The sequence below is a fragment of the Eulemur rufifrons genome, chromosome 16 (assembly GCF_041146395.1).
Source record: "Eulemur rufifrons isolate Redbay chromosome 16, OSU_ERuf_1, whole genome shotgun sequence".
Taxonomy (NCBI): Eukaryota; Metazoa; Chordata; class Mammalia; order Primates; family Lemuridae; genus Eulemur; species Eulemur rufifrons.
The window spans coordinates 77,781,384-77,802,312 of NC_090998.1; the positions used below are offsets into that span (position 1 = coordinate 77,781,384).

Genomic DNA, 20,929 nt, shown 5'->3' on the forward strand with positions numbered 1-20,929 from the left:
TCCTCAGGATCATTAGCCACATTTCAAGGGTTCAGTATCAACATGCGGTTAGTGGCTACCACACTGGTAGGTATAGAACCATTCTATCACCTCTAGAACCTTCTATCACTTCTAGAACCTTCCCTGGGATGGCACTCCTTTAGAGAATCTATTGAAAGCTAGAGAACCTCTATCCAAATGAATTTTGCTTTCTTTTTAGGTATTCTCTCTCCCCTGGAGTCCATCCATGTGTTCCCATTTAAGAACTCTTCCCTAAGCCTCATGGAGAATTTCCTGTCATAAAGGAATCCATATTCTTTACTCCTTGACAGACTGATTCCAAAAAAGGGTTCATAAAATCCAAATTTTAATAAAGATTTTTCCTTTCAAATTGTGTTAAAATAGAAATAAATCTACTTTTTCAGAAAGCAGACTCTAAATTAAAGTTGAACTACTTCCCCCTTCACATATTATTCTCTATCAGAGAATTTTGTATTTGTATTTATTTACTTATTTACTTGTTTGTATCCTAGCCCTTGACATCCTTCCCACCACCACCCCCTCCAAACACACACACACACACACACACACACACACACACACGAACAAGAGAAAGGCTAGGTTGTTTGGGAAAAAACATGTCTTTTAATGACATTCAACTCACCAAAACTTTTTCTCAACAACTATATTTTATACTCAGAACTACCTTATGAGATAGCAAGGCTGGGTGTTAATAGTCCCATTTTATAAAAGAAATGGAAACAGAAAAAGTTATGCATTGTTTAAGATCTCATAGTCAGTTAATGGTGGAAGTTGTTCTAGTCCAACCATTTGGAATATGTTGGCAGTGCTGGTTCTTTGGTTGTAAGTCGCCTGATAGTCACCTTTCTACTTGGTGGAGATTTGGTGGACACACCATGAAATACTAGAAGCAGAAGTGCTTTGAGAACAGGAGTGTTATTTAATATTATTTTGTACTGTTCTCATATTTTTACCATATTTTATTGTGTTAGCATATCTACATCTGTGAAAGCTTTCCATTTTAATCTAGATGATTCTAGAGATTGATATGACATTGATATCATTACTTGACTTGAATTGGGACTCCACTGTGTTTTTTGATTATGAAAATAATTGCTTTGTTTTAAAAATGCTCAGAGAACTTGGAATTGTCATGTGAGGAGAAAAAAACTGTGAATCTCTGTATTATTTCATTCTTGGATTCTATAGGATCAGGATTCTATTGGTCATTTGACTTGGGAAAGTTGCATAACCTTACTAGACCTGTGACAAAGAGAAACTAGGCTGGAGGGGAGGGTAAAATCCAGGTGTAAGTGAAACTAACACTTTTAATACTTTTTAGTTATTTTCAATCCTGTTCACTCCAGAAATTTTAGTCATATTTGGTGATAAAATCAATCAAGATTTTGCTTATATTTTATCATTTCTTTTCTTTTTTGTGTAATAATTCCATATTTTTACTCTTCCATTTTGTAGTCATAAGACAAAGCACCATTTCCAAAATTTTATGCCTACTATATATACTGATTTAATGCCAGTTTTATATGAATAAGTCAACATGAAAGAAAGGAAATTGGTTTTTGTACAGATGTTGTGTACTGTGTGCTCTGTCAATCATTTCCTGGGTCAAGCAGAAAGGATTCTTTTCAATAACATGTAGCATGTATGTACTCCTTTTTGCCATTTTAGAAAAGCCCTGAATCCTAATGTTCATAAACTATTAGTCATATACTTATGAAGTTTAAGATGTAAAGAAGATCTAGAAGACCATGTAGCATAGAGTCTTCCCTTTGCAGGTGAGCAAAAGAAGACCCAGGTAGGGTAGGTAAGTTATGGTTTTTAAATGCCATATAACTAAATTCAGAACCATGACTTGCAGGGACTTAGAGACCTCATCTCTTGGGAAGACTTTCCAATTTAGCAATACATAAAGGGAAATTTAGAGATGAGTGGAGATTGGTGAGATGAAACTTTAGGAGGGCATGGCTGTGTTGAGGAAGGTTCCAGGCTCAGAAATGAGCTCGTGGGAAAAGTCCCGAGGCTGGAAGGAGTGAGGCACATTCAAGGAACTGAGAAGTTGGAACATGGGAAATGGCTGGAGAAGAAAGCAAGGTTAGGGTTCTGCAGAGCCTTGCAGGCCTAGTTATAGGTTATGTGCAAGCGAAGGTCATGAAGGGAATAACAAACTCAAGTTCAGACTGAGGAGGAAGAGCAAGGCTTTGACTATCATGATTTTGAGGCATCATCTGTCTGAAATTATCCCAGCGGGTAGCGATTCAGTGCTTGGGGTTTCAGGTTAGTCTCTCAAAGTTCAAATCCCAACTACTTAGGTAGGAGGGAGTAAAGTTGCTTAATTTCTCTGTGCCTCAGGGTACTCATTTGTAAGTGGGGCATAATAATGTTACCTACCTCATAAGATTTTGTGAGAAATAAATGAGAAGGTGCCTGGCACTAGGAAGGACTATAAAGGTTTTCTGCCCAAAATAGTGACAATAATAATAATAACATCAACTCTTTTGAGCACTGTAGTGAGCATGCATTTTACATGTTTACCTGCATAGGTCCCCAATCCCTAATTGCCAATTCCATATTCCAAAAGTGCTGAAAACCAAGTGTTTTTCTAAAAGTTTGGCACAAATTCACTTGATGGCAGAACCTGACTGAATGGATGTGAAACTGATTATGCTCTTTATTTATTCCACTTAGTGTGAATATTCATACATTTTACTGCGGAAAATATTGCTGTTTGATTCTGGGTTCTGTCCCAGACTGTGCTGGGAGTGTTACATAATGTATAAATAGCACTGTACCCTATTCTAAAATCCAGAAAATTCTTAATTCTAAAACACATATGACCCCAAGAGTTTGTCATGAGGAGCTATGAATCCGTATTATCTCATTCATTCCTCAGAATAATCCTTGACATAGATATTTTCATCCCAAGCTTGCTGCTGTAAAAACCGAAGTTCATCAACAATTTGAGGGATTTGCTCTAAGTCACACCGTTCATAAGAGATGGAGTTGGAATTTTGGTCTAGGGTTGTCTGACAATGCTTTGAAGAATCAGACTTACTGTTATACTCTCCTATTTCTTATTTATGTCTTTTTAGTGTTTTGCATAATTTAAAAATTTCTGTTTCTAAAGAGCCATAGTTTCTGTTTCCAGGAAATAGAAACATTGTCATAACCTGATAGTTTTCTAGTACCTAGAGGTTTTATAGATAAGGGACTTATTTAATAATATTAATGGTAGTGGGAAGAATAATTATGATTCCTATTTTAATCTCAGCTACAATTTATCAAGTACTTTCTGTGTGCCAAACATTTAGCAAAGTGCTTGGCATGTAATACTTACATCAACCCAATGAAGTAGGGATATTCCTCATGTAATGCTTATATTCCTCATGTAATGCTGACATCAAACCCAGTGAGGTAGGTATGATGAGAATATTGTGACTTAAAGATGTTAAGTAAATTGCCAGCTACACACATATAGTTACAGACCAGGGATTTGAGCCCTGGTAGATAGATTCCAAGAGCTGCATTTTTTGTTTTTTTAAGCTCCTCTTTTGTTTTATAATGATTAAAATAACACATACATGTGGCAAAAATTACAAACAGTAAAAAGATTGTACAATCTCCTACCCTAGAAAATAATGCAATGATATTACCTCCCACAGTAACCACCAGATAGTTTCTTTTGTATCATGAAGAAATTTGCCTTGCGTACAAACATACGCACATATAATGTTTTTAATACCCACGTGAATATACACCTTGTTCTATAGTTTACTTTTTAAAAATAGCACCAGATAGTAGAAACCTTTCCATATTAGCATATAGAGATCTAAATCATTGTAGGATTGTTTCACATCTACAAAATATTTTAGTGTATAGACATAACAATTTTTTTAACCAGACTCCTATAGGTGGATATTGAAATTGTTTCCAATTTATAGTTCTCATAAAGTTGCTACAAATGAATATTTTTGCAAAAACACTTTTCCATACATGTTCAGCCATATCTCTAAAATAAATTTTCTAGCAGTGGAAAATTTATGCTGGGTTAAAGGGTATTTGAGTTTTAAATGCTGTAAGATATTGACAAATTGCCTTCCAAAAATGTTTGTTTTCCCAAAAGTTTGTATTATCCAACTTTTGAAGCTTTTGCATTTTTGAGGATGAAAACTGCTATATTGTAATTTAAATTTGAATTTAATTATTGACAAGGATGAGTGCATTTTTGTATGTTTGTAAAACACCTGTATTTATATTTCTAAAAACTGTTCATTCATTAACTTTATATTTTTTCCCATGGGTTGTTGAATGCTTTCTTATTGGCTTGCAAGAGCTCTTGACATATTAATAATATGAGTCTTTGGTCTGTGTTTTATGCTATAGATATTTTTCTAAGCTTGTAATTTGTCATTTAATTCTATAACTATATATGCTGTTAAAATGTTGTTAATTTTTATATAGTGAAATATATTCAATCTTTTCTTAGAGCCCACACTCCTAACCACAACGCTAAACTAAACTGCCTCTCTAATTTCTAGAATGATAACATTAATTCTAGTTTTGTTGTCACTTTTGTTCAGGTGTACTAACAGAACAAGTGGCAGGTCCTCTGGGACAGACTCTAGAAGTGGAACCGTACTCACAATACAACAATGTTCAGTTTCCCCAAGTTCAACCACAGGTTTCCTCCTCATCCTATTATTCCAACCTGGGCTTCTACCCCCAGCAGCCTGAAGAGTGGTACTCTCCGGGAATATATGAACTCAGGCGAATGCCCGCTGAAATGCTCTACCAGGGAGAGACTGAGGTAGCAGAGATACCTGTAGCAAAGAAGCCCCGAATGGGCACAGCAGCAGGGAGAATCAAAGGGGATGAGCTGTGTGTCGTTTGCGGAGACAGAGCGTCTGGATACCATTATAATGCACTCACCTGTGAGGGGTGCAAAGGTAAGTCTTTGATTGGCACTTTTCTCCTTGTTAAGGTTTTACTATATTGGTTGTTGAAATCTCATGAACTAGATTTTTCCCTTTTCACAGGTAATTCCCCATTTTTTCCTCCTTGGTTCCTACCTCCTCACTTTTGTTGGGCTGTCATAGATTTCTAGGAAAAGCCCGTTAGAGTATTTAGCTAAGATATGAGTAACCTTTTTCCTATTCACAACTTCACACATAGTCAGAAGGAATTTATTATTAAGTTCAATTAGTTGTGGGTTTTGCTATTTTTGTTGTTTTTGTTTTAAAGAAAAAAAAAACTGTTGAACTAATCTCTTTGAAAATGAAGATCAAGAAAAACAAGACTTTATTTAATTAATATTTTAAAATATATTTTCTGCACTTTAGTTAATTGAGAAAGAGGTAGAGGAAGAAAATACAGAGAAAGAAAGAAAGAAGTAATAATAGCTTACATTCAACAAATGTTATTTAGCAGATTCATAGATCTATGATAGATGCTATATGGGAATCATAAAAAATTGTAATACATTTAGAATGGATGAAATATAACACATGATATATTAAAATGACTCCATGTAAAGTCCTATGTGATTATTCTTCCAATGTGGGCACAGATAATAAGTTTGTAAAACTTCAGAGGAAAGTACATAGTGGACTAATAGGTTCATCTATTTATCATTGCTGCCTTTATTCATTTAACAAATATTTCTAGAATACCTACCATGCATTAGGCGCTCTGCTGGCTTCAAAAGCTGAATAAGAACTGTCTCTAGAGCAGAATCTATTGGATAATGTGCCAAATTGGGGTTCCCAGATGCCAATGATTGCTACAAAAGTAAACAGAGAACCTAGTCACATAAAAATGACTCAAGGACACTCAAACCTTTGAAAGTTCAAATGATCAGATTGTGTAAAACCATACTTTTGTCAATTCTTAAAAACTGGGTGTGATAATTGTTAGAATTTTTTAAAATAAGGAAGCATTTATGCACTAACATTAAAAACTAAAACAGATCTATCATGAAATTTTTAAAGATCTCATTTATGGCCTTTGAAATGTCCTTAACCTATTTTTGGAGAGTCAAGTTTATATAAATAAATGAACTTATAAATTTATTGAAGGCATACATTATGTCTTCTCCACCTCTATTACTAACCATAGCATCTAGCACAGTGCCTGGTACATAGTAAATATGGAATAAATGTCTTTTGAATGACATAATGAAAACCCATGTTCATTGCTGGTACTTAGCCAATATGTATAAAACTCTACTTTGTAAAAGTACATTCAAAATTTTTACAATACTTAATTCTTCCCAATTCAAAATAATAAAAAGTAAATACTACCCTCGAACCCCCATATCAAGTGACAGTTTTTTTCAGCCGGCAGAGTTATGGAGATGGAGATCTGCTTGTATTACAGATTTAAAAAACAAGCAAGCAGGGGGTTGGAATAAGGCGAAAAGGAATTATTAATTTGCTAGAAAAACAAAATAATTTCAAAATGACAAGACTTATAGTTGGATTTAAATAAATGCAAATAAAAGTAGGTCTGAGGAACCAACTGCCAACCTACAGAAGAGGAGAACTGACTTTGTGGTAGTTCTAGTCAAAAAGCGGCTGAGGCCTTTACTCTGGAAGGCAACATTAGGCCCAAAAGATAAAGCTTCTAGAATGGCATGTTTGGGGGCTTAATTCAAGAACTAATTTTCTAACGCTAACACAAATTGTTCCAACAAAGAGTTTGACTTCCTGCCTCAGGTGATAATGAACTCTTCATTATTACAGGAATTCAGAAAGAAGATAGATGAACAGACTTGAGTCCTCATACAGGAAATTTCTGTGTTCTATGGGAAATTGAATAAGTTGGCTTGAGGTCCTACTTTAAATTCTCTGAATATGTAGTACCATCTTTCATAATATTCTAATTATCTCAGGCCTATGGGTCTTGTCTTCCGACCAAGTTTATAAATTTCATAAATTGAAAAATATCTATAATTTATGTAACCCCTTTTATTACTATGAATTGATAAAAGAGAAACATAGACCAGGGTTTCTAAACCTTGACGCTATTGACATTTTAGGCTGAATAATTCTTTGTTGTGGGGGATGCTTTGCAAGCATGGTGGGTTGTTTAGCGGCATTCCTGGCTTCTACCCACCAGATGCCTCAATCCCCTAGTGGTGACATCCAAAAATGTCTGCAGACATTGCTAAATGTCACCTGGGGTGCAAAATCACCCCAACTGAGAACCACTGAGAGAGACTATTCAGCTAAAAGTACTGTTATAATATGGAGTTTCCCAAACTTGAGCTATACGTGAAGCTTTCTTGAAGGAAACTATTTCTTGAGTGCCTATAATGTTGACCTAAATTGCTTGTGCTATTTTTATATAACAAAAGGACAAAAACAAATTTACAAAATTAAAAAACTACAAACAAATAAAATAATAAGGTATATTAGATTATGTGGTTTTGTTGCTCAAAATGTTACTAAAGCTCAGGTTCTTTCGAGTTTGGAGTGCCCAGACCACATGTCACATGAGGCCTCAATTCTTCACTGCTTTCTCTGTCCAAACAATTGATTCATCCAAACCTTGGTTCACCCAGTGCTCCATTTGGCCATCCCTGAACTGGGTACATCTTATGTGTATTAAGTTTACCTTTGCTATTTTCTCATAGCTCTTGACAAATAAATCATTCTTCTTGCTGTTAATGAAATCATGGGCACAAACCAAAAATGAGGGCAATTAGTCTGAATGTCAGTATAACATGGTCTTAAAGATAATCCAGAGAATGCTATTATTTGTTTTTAAAGACTGTCATAAAATAAAAAACGTAAAATTCAATTTAATGTATGTAAAGGACCTAGAAAAAAGTGTGGCATGTAGTCAAAACCCAATAAATGCCTGTTATTATTGTTATGGTCCTAGAATCTATTTACATAGAATGTAGTGGCAATGTGACTATTTTCTGCTTGTATTGATCAAAGCTGACGTCCAGCCCATTATCAGATGTTAGGCAAGGCACATTTGACATTGATTTAAATTACCAAAAGGCACTTTACTTTGTGTAGACCAGTGCTACTCAAACCGTAGTTCTTGGACCAGTAGTATCATGTCACTTAAGAATTTTTAGGAAATATAAATTTGGGGGTTTTACCCCAGACCTACTGAATCAGAATTTCTGAGAATGAGGCCCAAGAATCTGTGATTTAGCAAGTTACCCTTGCCAATGGGTCTGTTTTTTTATTATTCTTATTCTTATTTCAGCACATTGTGGAGTACAAAAGTTTAGGTTACGTATATTGCCCTTGCCCCCTGCCCACCCCGAGTCAGAGCTTCAAAAGTGTCCATCCCCTAGACAGTGGGCATCGCACAGTGGTTGCCAATGTGGGTCTCCTCCTCAGCAGAGATGCCCAAGAGGCCTTACAGTGTGTTAGACTTACTATTGGGCTTGGCGTCCAGGTGTTTCAAGGTGGTAGGCTCGAATTTGGGAAAAGCTGATGAAAAGCTCAGTCCAAATCTATCTCAAAAGGAAATCACTTCCAAAATCCACCACATGAACTGATCTTTATAATGAACTCAAAATGCAATGCCAGACAAAAATAAAAATAAACAAAATCAAATGCTAATAAATGAAATTAAAATAGAAAAATTAGAAAAAAGAGATATTGACTTGTAGTTTCCTTTTCTTGTAATGTCTTTGTATAGTTTTGGCATTAGGGTAATGCTGGCTTCATAAAATAAATTAGAATGTATTCCTTCTGCGTCTATTTTCTAGAAGAGATTATAGAGAATTGTTATTATTTCTTCTTTAAGTGTTTGATAGAATAAAACAGTGAAACCATCTAGGCCTGGTGCTTTCTGTTGTAGAAGTTTATTAATTATTGATTCAATTTCTTTAATAGTATAGACCTAGTCAGATTAGTAATTTCTGCTTTTGTGAGTTTTGGTAGATTGTACCTTTCAAGGAATTTCATCTAAGTTATCAAATTTGTGGGGCTTAGAGTTGTTAATAACAGTTCATGGGGTGAGTAGTGATGGGCCTCTTCTTCATTTCTGATGTTGGTAATTTGTGTCTTCTCTTTTTTTCTTGGTTAGCCTTGCTAGAGATTTATTGATTTTATTGACTTATTCAAAGAACCAACTTTTGGTTTCATTGATTTTCTCTATCATTTTTCTACTTGCAATTTCATTGATTTCTGTTCTAATTTTTTATTATATTTCTTTTGCTTGCTTAATTTTTTCTTCTTTGCTAGTTTCCTAAGGTGAAAGCTTAGATTATTGATTTTAGATCTTAATCAACATATGCATTTCAATGCTATAAATTTCCCTATTAACACTGCTTTTGCTGCTTCCTGTAAGTTTTGACAAATTGTACTTTCATTTCCATTTAGTTCATTTTCACTTAGTTCTTTAGGTAGTTACCTTTATATCTTCGATTTGCTTTATGTGTAACTTTTCCGAAACTCTCTGTTATTGGAAAAGGTAGGACTATGTGTAAAGCATGTCATATTTCTATACCTTTATAAATCATATTTAATCTTGTTCAAGCTCATAACCTTCCTGGCTGATGAGAAATTCCATTTAGGCTATGGTTGTGGTGCTCCTTCCCCTGGAATCATGCATAAATATCAGGAGTCTTACACAGTGTGGATTATTTTGGTACCTGTTGATATACTCCTTGTCCAACTTTGAATTGGTCCCTTGGAAGTGAACGAACAACTTAGCCACAGTTCAGCATGGTCATCTTACCCCAGGGTTTCAAGGCCATGGTTCTCAGTGTCTTCCTGTCCTCATCTCAACCATCCCATTAGAGGTATGTCACCTCTCTGGAGGCTCTTTATAGGTGCTGATTCAATACTCATAGAACCTATGAGACTCATCCCATTCCCAGGCTCTGGGAAAGTTCTCCAAACCTCTTTCCAGCTAAGCTGCCTCTGCTTCCCCCAATTCTAAAAGCATTGACCTCTGCCTCCAACATCTTTGAGATGATCTAGTATAACCCTTTCAACAAGGAATTGAAAACAAAAGCTCTATGCAAGAGTTAACTTTATTTAGAGGTAGAGAACTTCAGCTTTGTTCCCAGCAAGTGAACATAAAATACGATTACTCTCTTGCAGTGGGAAAGAAAATGAAAAAGCAATAGAAAAAAGAACAAAGTATACATGAATAATTAGATAAATTATCCTTTCACCTTAACATTTCTATAATTACTGCAAAATCCTCATTTAGGAACCCAAACTGGGGAAGGTAACAAGCTTCTCTTATGGTCTGGGCAATTATCATGCTGTATGAGACCTGAAGAGATTGATGTCTCAAGACAATTTTTAAGAATGTAAACTCCTTACTGACAGGACAGTATGATGTAGCGGTTAAAAGAATAGAGTGTGAACTAAGCCCATCAGGGTTCAAATCTGGGCTTTACAATTTACTGTCTGTGGGACCTTGAGCAAATTCACCTCTGTGTAGCTCAGTCTCCTCTGCCTCATTGGATTGCTACGAACAGGAAATGAATTGCCATTTGCAAAGGGTTTAGAACATGGCCTGGCACGAAATAAGTGCAATGTAAGCTGAGACAGACCTAAAAGCTGTTTCTGTTTAGGTCTTATTAGATGTAAAGATCTCTAGTTACTCAGCTTTGTGTGTTTGTTGCTATTTAAAAAAACTTGGAGAACCATAATGTTTTAAAATATCAACCAATATTTTATTGGTTCCAAAGTGATGGGTGGCTTCCTGCCAGTGACTACCAGCATCAGTCACTGGAGTCTGGCACATGCATGTGCATGCACACATATGATTGTATGACTTGGGAACAAGGTGGAGTATATGGGTTCCAGCTGTATAAAGAAGCAGAAAAGCAGAGTGTGCAAAATTCTGCAAAATTGAAGAATTCATATAAAAGTATCATTGTATAGCCATTCACCTGCCACCTCAGGGATTTCCCCTGGTGCTACACATTCCCGGGATGGCGATGCCAACTCTTCCTCTACTCATCTTTCATTACCAGGAAGGCTGTGTTCCTCAGTGAATTTCCTTTCCATTCATTTTCAAATGACTTTTCTGATATGAGCATTGTTGAATATGCACAAGAAAGAGCAAGATAGAGGCAGAGGTGTATGTGCATGGATAGATTTGCATAAGTATAAATACAGTATAGGTACCCATATTTAAATGATATAATGATATTATTGTGTTGCCATCTCAGAGTGAAAGCTAATTAATTCAGCTATTGATATGCTAATGATTTCTTTTTCAGTTAGTACCAGAGTGAAGAAAAAAAAAACCTACAGAATTGTTCTATGCACTGTTCCTTTGACTCATCATGGAATAAGGAGTTTTATTCTGTTAACTATTGAGCTGTCTGTCAGTATCTATAACAGTTTTAAAGGGAATCATTCCTGGGAGGGGCTAAAGATTAGTAAGAAGACTGACTCACGTGGGCCGAATTGGTCATTGAAGTCATGGTTTGGTGCCAGGAAAAAAAAAAACTTCTTTTTGCTTTTAGTCTCTTTTAAAATGCATGCTTTGCTATTTGCACTCTCAATATCAACACTGATCTGAAGCACAAAGTCTTTTTTTAGACTTTATTTGGTTGGATTTGACATTTAGGAAAACGTTACGATCTTTCCTATTGAAATTTACACCGGCTGGCAAATTCACAAGAAAGTCCATGACTTTGTTAACCTTGACATCTCTAACTTTTCCTTCAGCGTCTGTTTTCATATTTAGTTAGTTACCAAGACCTGATGTTCACTTTCCTCCTTTCTATTCCCTCCCAGGGTAGTTCAGGCATTGATCACCTCTTAGCTGTGTATGGTAATAGTCTCTTGTCTCTAGCCTCCAATCTCCCTGTTTTACCTTTCGTCACCTTGCTCCAAGGAGTCTTCCCAACATACAGGTTAGGTCATACCCTCTTCTGTCAAAACCCTTCAACGGCTTCTCTTTCCACCTGGTAAAGACTCAACTTCTTTGGCATTCAAGGGTATTTAATCACATACTGTTCCAGCTACAACCCCTTACCCATCTCCCACTAATTCTCCCCACACTGTACCCTCCAACCAACAAGGATTGATTATCCCTTCCTGCCTTGAGGCTTCCATGACACCTTGCCCTTGCTCATTCCCAGAATGTCTTTTCTTCCTCATGGTCGATGTTTCAAAAACCCTACTTATTCTCCAACGTCTACTTCCTTCATGGAGCTTTCCCTGATTTCCCCCTACTCAGAATTAGTCAGGATTGCTTCCAACCTATATATCCTTTTCCTCAGGACATCTGACTTCTAGCTGTTAGGAAGTTGTCATATTATATTTACCTTAGTAGAAAAATTTTTTAATTGCCTTCTGCTGGAAAATTGTCATAATAAATACACAAATCTCCATGCCTGCCACTTAAATGTGGCACAACCTTTACAAACTTATGGTGTGGCCCTGAAATAATCACTCTCATGTCTACATTCCAACAATGTATTACTTATTTAGCCATCGTGTCATTCATCTCTTATATTATGCTAAAAATTTACTTTGTCTTCCCACTAAGTTGGAAGCTCTGAGGATAAGGAATGTCTTATTCATCTTGATATCTCCCAGGTCAGAGAATGCAGCTCTCAGATAGTAGGTACTTAATATTAAGTTATTCTACTCTCTTGTGACCCAAGGGAGGCAATTGTAATACAGTGGTTAAGACTAAAAGCTTTAGTGCTTGACTGCCTGGATTTGAAACTTCCTAGCCCATTCGTTAACCATGTGATCATGACCAAAGTTCTTAACCTCTCTATAATTTTTTTCTTCATCTATAATATGGAGACATATAATACTATCTTCATTTTAAAATTGATAAGATTATTAAATAACTAAGTGGGGGTAAAGTGGTTAAAAAATAGCTATTAAGTGGTTAATAAATGTTAGATATTATTCCAACAGTCTGTTAAAATAGGAAAGACTCACATCTCAATTTTGACAGAGGCAAAGATACTAGATGCTACATTCCAAAGTGAGCCCATCTTGCAGAAATTTCACAGTGGGAGGCCGGGCGCGGTGGCTCATGCCTGTAATCCTAGCACTCTGGGAGGCCGAGGTGGGCGGATCATTTGAGCTCAGGAGTTCGAGACCAGCCTGAGCAAGAACGAGACCCCATCTCTACTAAAAATAGAAAGAAATTATATGGACAGCTAAAAATATATATAGAAAAAATTAGCCGGGCATGGTGGTGCATGCCTGTAGTCCCAGCTACTAGGGAGGCTGAGACAGGAGGATCGCTTGAGCTCAGGAGTTTGAGGTTGCTGTGAGCTAGGCTGACGCCACGGCACTCACTCTAGCCTGGGCAACAGAGTGAGACTCTGTCTCAAAAAAAAAAAAAAAAAAAAAAGAAATTTCACAGTGGATATTTAAGAACCAGTTAAGTACGTCACCTATTTTGAGGGTATGAAGAGACCAGGAGTTGGGAATCATAGAGAGGTCTTGTAAAGATTTTGGAGCATGTGACCAGTGTGCTGTGTGCATCTTACATGCCCATTGCAAAGGGGAGTGTCGGAGGTGGGAATGTCTGCCCCTCAGGCCACCACTGGAATGTGTAGTACCTTTGTAAGAATTAGAAAAAGCGGTCTCCTCTTGCTCCCTAAATCTGTACATATGTACATTAAGGAGGTCCTGCTGCCCCAGGCCCAATGAAAGGGTCTTCAACAGGATCACCTGAGGCATTTGAGGACGTATTCCCTGAAGCTGAGGGACATGAAGATTGGCGTCTGACTTTCACCTGAGAAGTCGAAAGGCAGGAGGTAGGGTGGCTGACTGCTCATGGATAAGTGGCAGAGATTGTTAGACCAGAAAAAACCATCATGGGATTATCTTAGGTCCATGGAGGACCTCAGTGTGAAAAATGTGGAGTAAATTGCCAAATTCCTAGATGCTGAAGAAGGAGATGCAAGCCATGGACTAGAAGAGAGATGTATTTGCTCTCATCAAGAAAGTGCAGATGAGAGTATCCCCATGATGGGAGGTCTCTAAAGAACCCAACCCAAGGAGAGAGTCAACTTTGAAAACGTGCTAAGTATAAGCCAACTTATGACAATACCAGGCAAGTAAGCACATTCCTGTCATTTCTTTTGCTTCCCACAATTCTCACTCTATTCAACGCTGGCCGCTTGACTCTGAAAGTGTCAGAAGCTTACGGTTAGCCACGTGGAGAAAGAAAGAGGAGAGTGGGGAAGAGGAAAAGACGAGATGAAGCCAGTCATATCCTTTCCGTACTCTAGGCATCTTACCTGCTACAGGCTGCAGCTGTGCTACACCTTCTCAAGGGAGATGTTTGCTTTTAGATCAAGGTTGGCATTTTTTGCATTACGCCAGGATGGCGTATTAAGTACTGAATTGAAACCTTGAATGTAACTTTCTCCCCAAATGCCTGCTAAACAGCAACCCACTTTCCAAGATTTAGCTTAACGCTCTTTTCCCATCCTGACCTTTTCATCCCAAACTGACCAATCTTTGTGTCTGCTCTGCCCCAGAACAGCCTCCTTTCAGAACCCATGCAACACTCAAGTTCAGGTGGTTAGTTGTCTGCATGTCTTTGTCCTCAGCCAGCCTGTAAACCCAAGGAGGGTAGGGATGAATTATTTGCTTTTGAACATCAGCACCTAGCACTCACTGGCACATAAGTTTCCCCCAAGAAAGATGTATGAAAGTAATTTATCTTAAAAATAAACAAGCTAAGATTTTCCTAAGACAGGCTATAATTCAAACTTCTCTTTATTTTTTAGAGGTAAATTAAAAACATCAGCTTTCTTGACAACACAGTGTAATTGAAAGTACTCTCTGTCACCAGTGTACCCAAGGATTGCCTGGGCGCTGTTCAGCAGTTCATGAGAAAATGTTCTGCCATCTGTCAATCCAAAGGTGTTTATCTGAGACGTCGTAAGAGGCCTTTTTACATTTTGCAGTGTTTCCTCCACAGGTTTCTTCAGGAGAAGCATTACCAAAAACGCTGTGTACAAGTGTAAAAACGGGGGCAACTGTGTGATGGATATGTACATGCGAAGAAAGTGCCAAGAGTGTCGACTAAGGAAATGCAAAGAGATGGGAATGTTGGCTGAATGTATGTATACAGGTATTCACTTCAAGCAATTAAATTCCACTAAAAGTCTCTTAAGAAGGCAGATGTCAGGTAACTCACCCTCATGAGAATGGTACATTCTTGAAAAGGGTAATGAACCACTGAAATTGTCCAAACTGTCAGATAAAGAGCATTTTATTCACCTGAAAGAAATGCCTGTTTTTTTGTTGTTCTTTGTTGCAACGAATTATACATGGAGTGAGATGGTATTAACATACAGTTCAAATAACCTGCTTTAATGAGCTACAAAGAATGGCAGTCTAAAAGTTTCCTCTAAATTTGATTTTAATATACTTATTTATTCCTTAATTAGCATATAAATTTACAGTTGTGGAAAAAATAAGAATGCTTTATAAGGTATAACTGCCTCAGAATTGTCCAAATAGAGTTTTAAACCAAGTCATTTTATTAAGAATCTGTCTTCTCTTAGTGCAGCTTTGAACCAATTTGTATAGGTTTACACCGGAAATTAACTACTCCCAGTTTTAATATAATTTTGTCCTTTGATCTGATAAAGAGACACTGTATTAACTGCTGGCTTTGTGAGGAACTGTAATCTTCATCAAAAATTGGAATGCATGCTAGTATATAACATAATTAATTTTTCATTCTGCAAATTTTACAGACCACTCAGATTCTGAGATATGTCCTGTTCCTCCTCAAAACACAAATAGACAAACAAATGTCACCAAGGGGATGATAACATTCAGGGAGGGAATGCCACATGAAATAAAAGCCTTCGGAAGGTGACTCCAGTTCTATTGTTTCTGAACCGTACAGGCAACTGGGATGGACCCAGGGAAATAATGCGTGCAAGAGGGAGAAAAATAGGCCTGTGTAAATAATCCAGCGCTGGGTGGATGAAAGTTTTATAGTGGCTGATCACAATCTCATCTTAGCATCCATGAAACAAGAGCCTGCAGTAGGGGCTGCTGCTGGAATCCAGTCTTGCAATGGAAACACCTTAACACTGGGTGGTTCAGGTTGCTCATCACTTAAATATGAACTTGTTCCAAATGCAGCTCCAAGGACATTTTGCTTAAGTCCATCTATAAGACTCTATGATATGATGTGTGAACATAAACTTGTCTAGTAACAGATGCAGATCTTTCATGATACTACAAAATAAATTCCCTGCACAAAGAAATTCCTGGAACTTCGTTTTATTAACATTGAGAGAAAAAGAAGGAAGTTAAATGGGAATATGGGAGATTGTTCTAATTATTTTTATAGCTCGGTTTCAGTGTAAATCAGTGATGATATTTTATGATCACTCAAAATGACTTTTAAAAGTTACCTTGAGTTATTTTCAACTTTAACTTTATTCTCAATAATTTTTACAGTTCTGAAAATTAACAGGATTTGTAATTTTTCCCTAACGAATGTTAACATTTGTTTCACTCAACAAGTTTATGTGTGTGTAATGTGAAATTGAATATGCTTCTTATGGTACAGTATGTAAACATGGATGAAAATAATATTAATGCTAACCTTTTTATTGGCTGAATGCCTTGCACTTATACAATGCTTTTGTATCACAAATTCTTTATGTAAAGCCCATTTTTACAAAATGATCTGATTATATTTAATCTACATGAAACTCTATGAGGCAGATATTCCCATTTTACAAATGAGGAAACTGAGACTCATAGAGGTTAAACTTCTTGTTCAAGGTCAAGTCTTAAACCTTGGCCTTCTCTTTTTAAAATGCCAGAAAGGCTAAAATTAGTTCTGTGCCAAATTGCACAGCAGATCTTCTGAGCCGAGCACACATCAGCTATTTCATGACCACACGTCCAACAGTACTTTCTGTGACTGGTGAAATTTCTGTGCTTATTTTTTCAGGCTTGTTAACTGAAATTCAGTGTAAATCTAAACGACTGAGAAAAAATATGAAGCAGCATGCAGTTCAGACCGTGAATGAAGATAGTGAAGGTCGTGACTTGAGACAAGTGACCTCAACGACTAAGTCATGCAGGGTAATAACATGCAATGGTGTCTGCCAAAGCCCACGGGAGCTGAGCTTAAGTGCATAGTGGTCTGGCTGGGGGGCTTTCAGATTAGAGCCATGGCCACAGTAGAATTTCCAGTCCAACTGTGCATTAAAATGGATTCCTTCTTTTCTTCCTAATCAAGAGAGTAATATATGCTTTGATGTAAAAATTCGAATAAGAGCAGTGCATAAAGAAAAAAGTGAAAGTTTTCCCTCTACTTGACCCCATTCCACTCCTACTACCTAGTGGCTCCCAGTGGGAATGATTTAGTGGATAAGATAATTTTTTTCCAACTGAGTTTTGATGGCCATTTCTTCCCCTGTCATTAAGAAGAGAGGCTCAAACTGGAAAGGATGCCCCTTGTAGTATAATTCAAAGTCAGGCAATGTGATGCCTCTAGGTTTGTTCTTTTTGCTCAAGATTGCTTTTGCTATTTGGGCTCTTTTTTGGTTTCATATAAACTTAGAATTTTTTTTTCCTAATTCTTCAAAGAATGATGTTGGTATTTTGATAGGGGATTGCATTGAACCTGTAGATTGCTTCGGTAAATGTAGTCATTTTAATAATATTAATTCTTCCAGTTCACAACCATAGGATGTTTTTCCATTTCTTTGTGTCATCTACAATTTCTTTCATCAGTGTTTTGTAGTCTTCCTTGTAGAGATCTTTCACCTCCTTAATTAAATATATTCCTAGGTATTTTTTTTTATTTCAAGATATTATGAGGGTACAAATATTTTGGTTATATTTTATGTCTTTGCCTCACCCAAGTGAGGTTTAGAGGCTTGCTCTTCCCCTCTACAATGCCTAGGTATTTTTTTGTAGCTATTGTAAATGGGATTGCCTTATTAATTTGGTTCTTGGCTAGATAATTATTGGTGTATAGAAATGCTACTGATTTTATATCCTGAAACTTTAGGTGGAATTTTTTTTTTTTTTTTTTTTTTTTGAGACAGAGTCTCACTCTGTTGCCCAGGCTAGAGTGAGTGCCGTGGCGTCAGCCTAACTCACAGCAACCTCAAACTCCTGAGCTCAAGCGATCCTCCTGTCTCAGCCTCCCGAGTAGCTGGGACTACAGGCATGCACCACCATGCCCGGCTAACTTTTTCTATATGTATATTTTTTAGCTGTCCATATAATTTCTTTCTATTTTTAGTAGAGATGGGGTCTCGTTCTTGCTCAGGCTGGTCTCGAACTCCTGAGCTCAAATGATCCGCCCACCTCGGCCTCCCAGTGTGCTAGGATTACAGGCGTGAGCCACCACGCCCGGCCCTAGGTGGAATTTTAATTTGCTGTTAGCTGAAAAACCAATGAGCCATTATTGTCCAAGCCACACCCTTCTCAATATTTATTACATTATTGACAAAAAAATTTATCCACATTTAGTTTTTCAAATATATTATTTTGTATTCATTTCAGAAAAAATGCTTTTATATAAAAGTATTATTTTGGCATAGTGTTAAATCAGTAACATTTTGGTATAAGAAAGCAAAGAGTTGATATAATTGTTCTCATTTTCCAAAAGAGACTATTAAGGGAGAAAGAGATGAGGCCTGAATTGTCCAGATTGTTGACTTTCTATTTTAGGGGTCAACAAACTTTTCTGTAAAGGGCCAAATATTATAAGCTTTGGCCACATGGTCTCTATTACAACTATTCAACTTTGCTGTCTCAGTGCAAAAGCAGCACAGACAATACATAAACAAAGGAGTGTGGCTGTGTTCCAATAAAACTTTATTTACAAAATCAGATGGATTTGGTCCATGCGCCATATTCTAAGAGTATTCATTTGGAATATTAAATTCTATATGAATATAGTATTCATAGTGTTCACACTATGCTGGAATATTTCATTAGTTATGATTAAACCTTGAACGTACACTGACCTTCTATATGAATGGGCTCAATATGCTCCATATCCAGACTATTATTTATTTCTAAGAAATACATGAAAGGAGTATTTTATTACAGTTATTTTATGGATAGAAAAATGAGCAACTTGGAACAAATTTAGTGAAATGTGATATGACTTGCCCAAGGAGACAAAAAAGAGTTACACACTATATTTGAGCTCACAGTTTCTGCTTATTTAGGGCTTTTCCAGTGATTTCTATTATTAGTTCACTCCAGATAAATGCGCATATAGAAAGAATGCCTCATAACCACCCTCCCTAACACCTTTTATTTTCTTGCCAGTGTAGGAGAAAACTGAACTCACCCCAGATCAACAGAATCTTCTACATTATATTATGGATTCATATAGCAAACAGAGGATGCCTCAGGAAATAACAAACAAAATTGTATGTATAATGTCTGAAACTACATGGGTTTGAAGTTAATATTTTCTTGAGCTTTTATTACTTTGAAGGTAGAATTTATATGTGAATGTGTTACTTTGAAATGATTAGAGATCAGAATTTAAGTTACACATTTAAACTCTTATCAGCATTAAACAATTAAAGAGTAAGCAGTCTCACCTCTACTTTGGTAATGGTAACTGCTCTCCAAAGATCTGAAAACTATTAACTGGGCCTTTAAATTTTATTTTCTAAATCCGGTTTTTCTTTAGTCTAATGACTTTACATTGATTTAGTTTTTCTTTAGTCTAATGACTTTACATTGATTTATCATTTTCATATCTACTTACTAATCATTTGCTTTCTCTTAAAATTTAGTTAAAAGAAGAATTCAGTGCAGAAGAAAATTTTCTCATTTTAACTGAAATGGCCACCAATCATGTACAGATTCTCGTTGAATTCACAAAAAAGCTGCCAGGTATTTTTTTTAATGACAAAAGTTAATATTGATTGAGAGCTTAAATATATGCCACAGATTATGTTAACCACTTTACATGAAATGTTTTGTTCAATTCTCAAGACATTTTTGTGAGATCAGATGTATTATCAATATTACTATCGCCAGGTAATTTTACCTACAAAAATGTAGTTATTTCTCTGCTACATTCTAAAATATTCTTATGATATTGAGAGAGGCAGGTCTGTTCATTGTAAAATGAATAGCACATCTGATTTAATGTGTCTAACTACTATAGACATGAGATTTTAGAGCTGGAAAGGATATTTAAAATCATTTATAACTCTTCCAAATCAATACATTAAAAAATTGAGACTTTGCAAAGTTGCCATTCAACCATTTATGCATTCAGTAAGCCATTGTTGATGCCTACTCTATACTGTGTCTAGCTATTACCTTCAAGGAGAGTAGTAAAAGAGTATAATAAACACACACACACATGAACTGCTATTTGAATGGAGAGGAATTAGTTGCCAATTGTGTCTGGGAAAGAAGGGGAGATTTCAGAGAGTATCATATTGGAGTTGTGTCTAACAGTAAAAGAGATATGCTTGTGAAAAGATAATGAGACATGAACAAGAATAGGGTTATTAGAAATGGGAAAGAAAATTCAGTATGACTGTAGTAAAATGTCTGTGGTGGGCTCCTTGAATAGACAACAAGGTAAGTTGGCACCAGACTGATAAAGGCCTTAGCTAAAGAATTTAACCCATGTGTCCTGGATGGTAAAGATATTTGGGTGGCTTAGAGAGGGAAATAAATTTTTTGTTATAAAGAGATGGCTTTAGGCCGGGCGCGGTGGCTCACGCCTGTAATCCTAGCACTCTGGGAGGCCGAGGCGGGTGGATCGCTCGAGGTCAGGAGTTCGAGACCAGCCTGAGCAAGAGTGAGACCCCGTCTCTACTAAAAATAGAAAGAAATTATATGGACAACTAAAATATATATATACAAAAAATTACCCGGGCATGGTGGCGCATGTCTGTAGTCCCAGCTACTCGGGAGGCTGAGGCAGAAGGATCGCTTGAGCCCAGGAGTTTGAG

The 20,929-nt window shown here is 36.6% G+C and overlaps 1 protein-coding gene across 9 annotated transcripts in view; it reads left to right on the forward strand.

Annotated features, from left to right (window-relative positions):
- NR1H4 (nuclear receptor subfamily 1 group H member 4) overlaps positions 1-20,929 on the forward strand; it is a 99,986-nt gene that overhangs the window by 61,479 nt on the left and 17,578 nt on the right. For 7 of the 9 annotated variants that reach the window (XM_069491063.1, XM_069491062.1, XM_069491064.1 and 4 more), the window contains 5 exons: positions 4,599-4,964; positions 14,923-15,075; positions 16,927-17,060; positions 19,277-19,375; positions 19,751-19,850. In XM_069491063.1, coding sequence (XP_069347164.1) covers positions 4,599-4,964; positions 14,923-15,075; positions 16,927-17,060; positions 19,277-19,375; positions 19,751-19,850 — 852 coding nt within the window. The remainder of the gene's footprint in view (positions 1-4,598; positions 4,965-14,922; positions 15,076-16,926; positions 17,061-19,276; positions 19,376-19,750; positions 19,851-20,929) is intronic. The other 2 variants (XM_069491067.1, XM_069491060.1) reach the window with 1 other exon arrangement.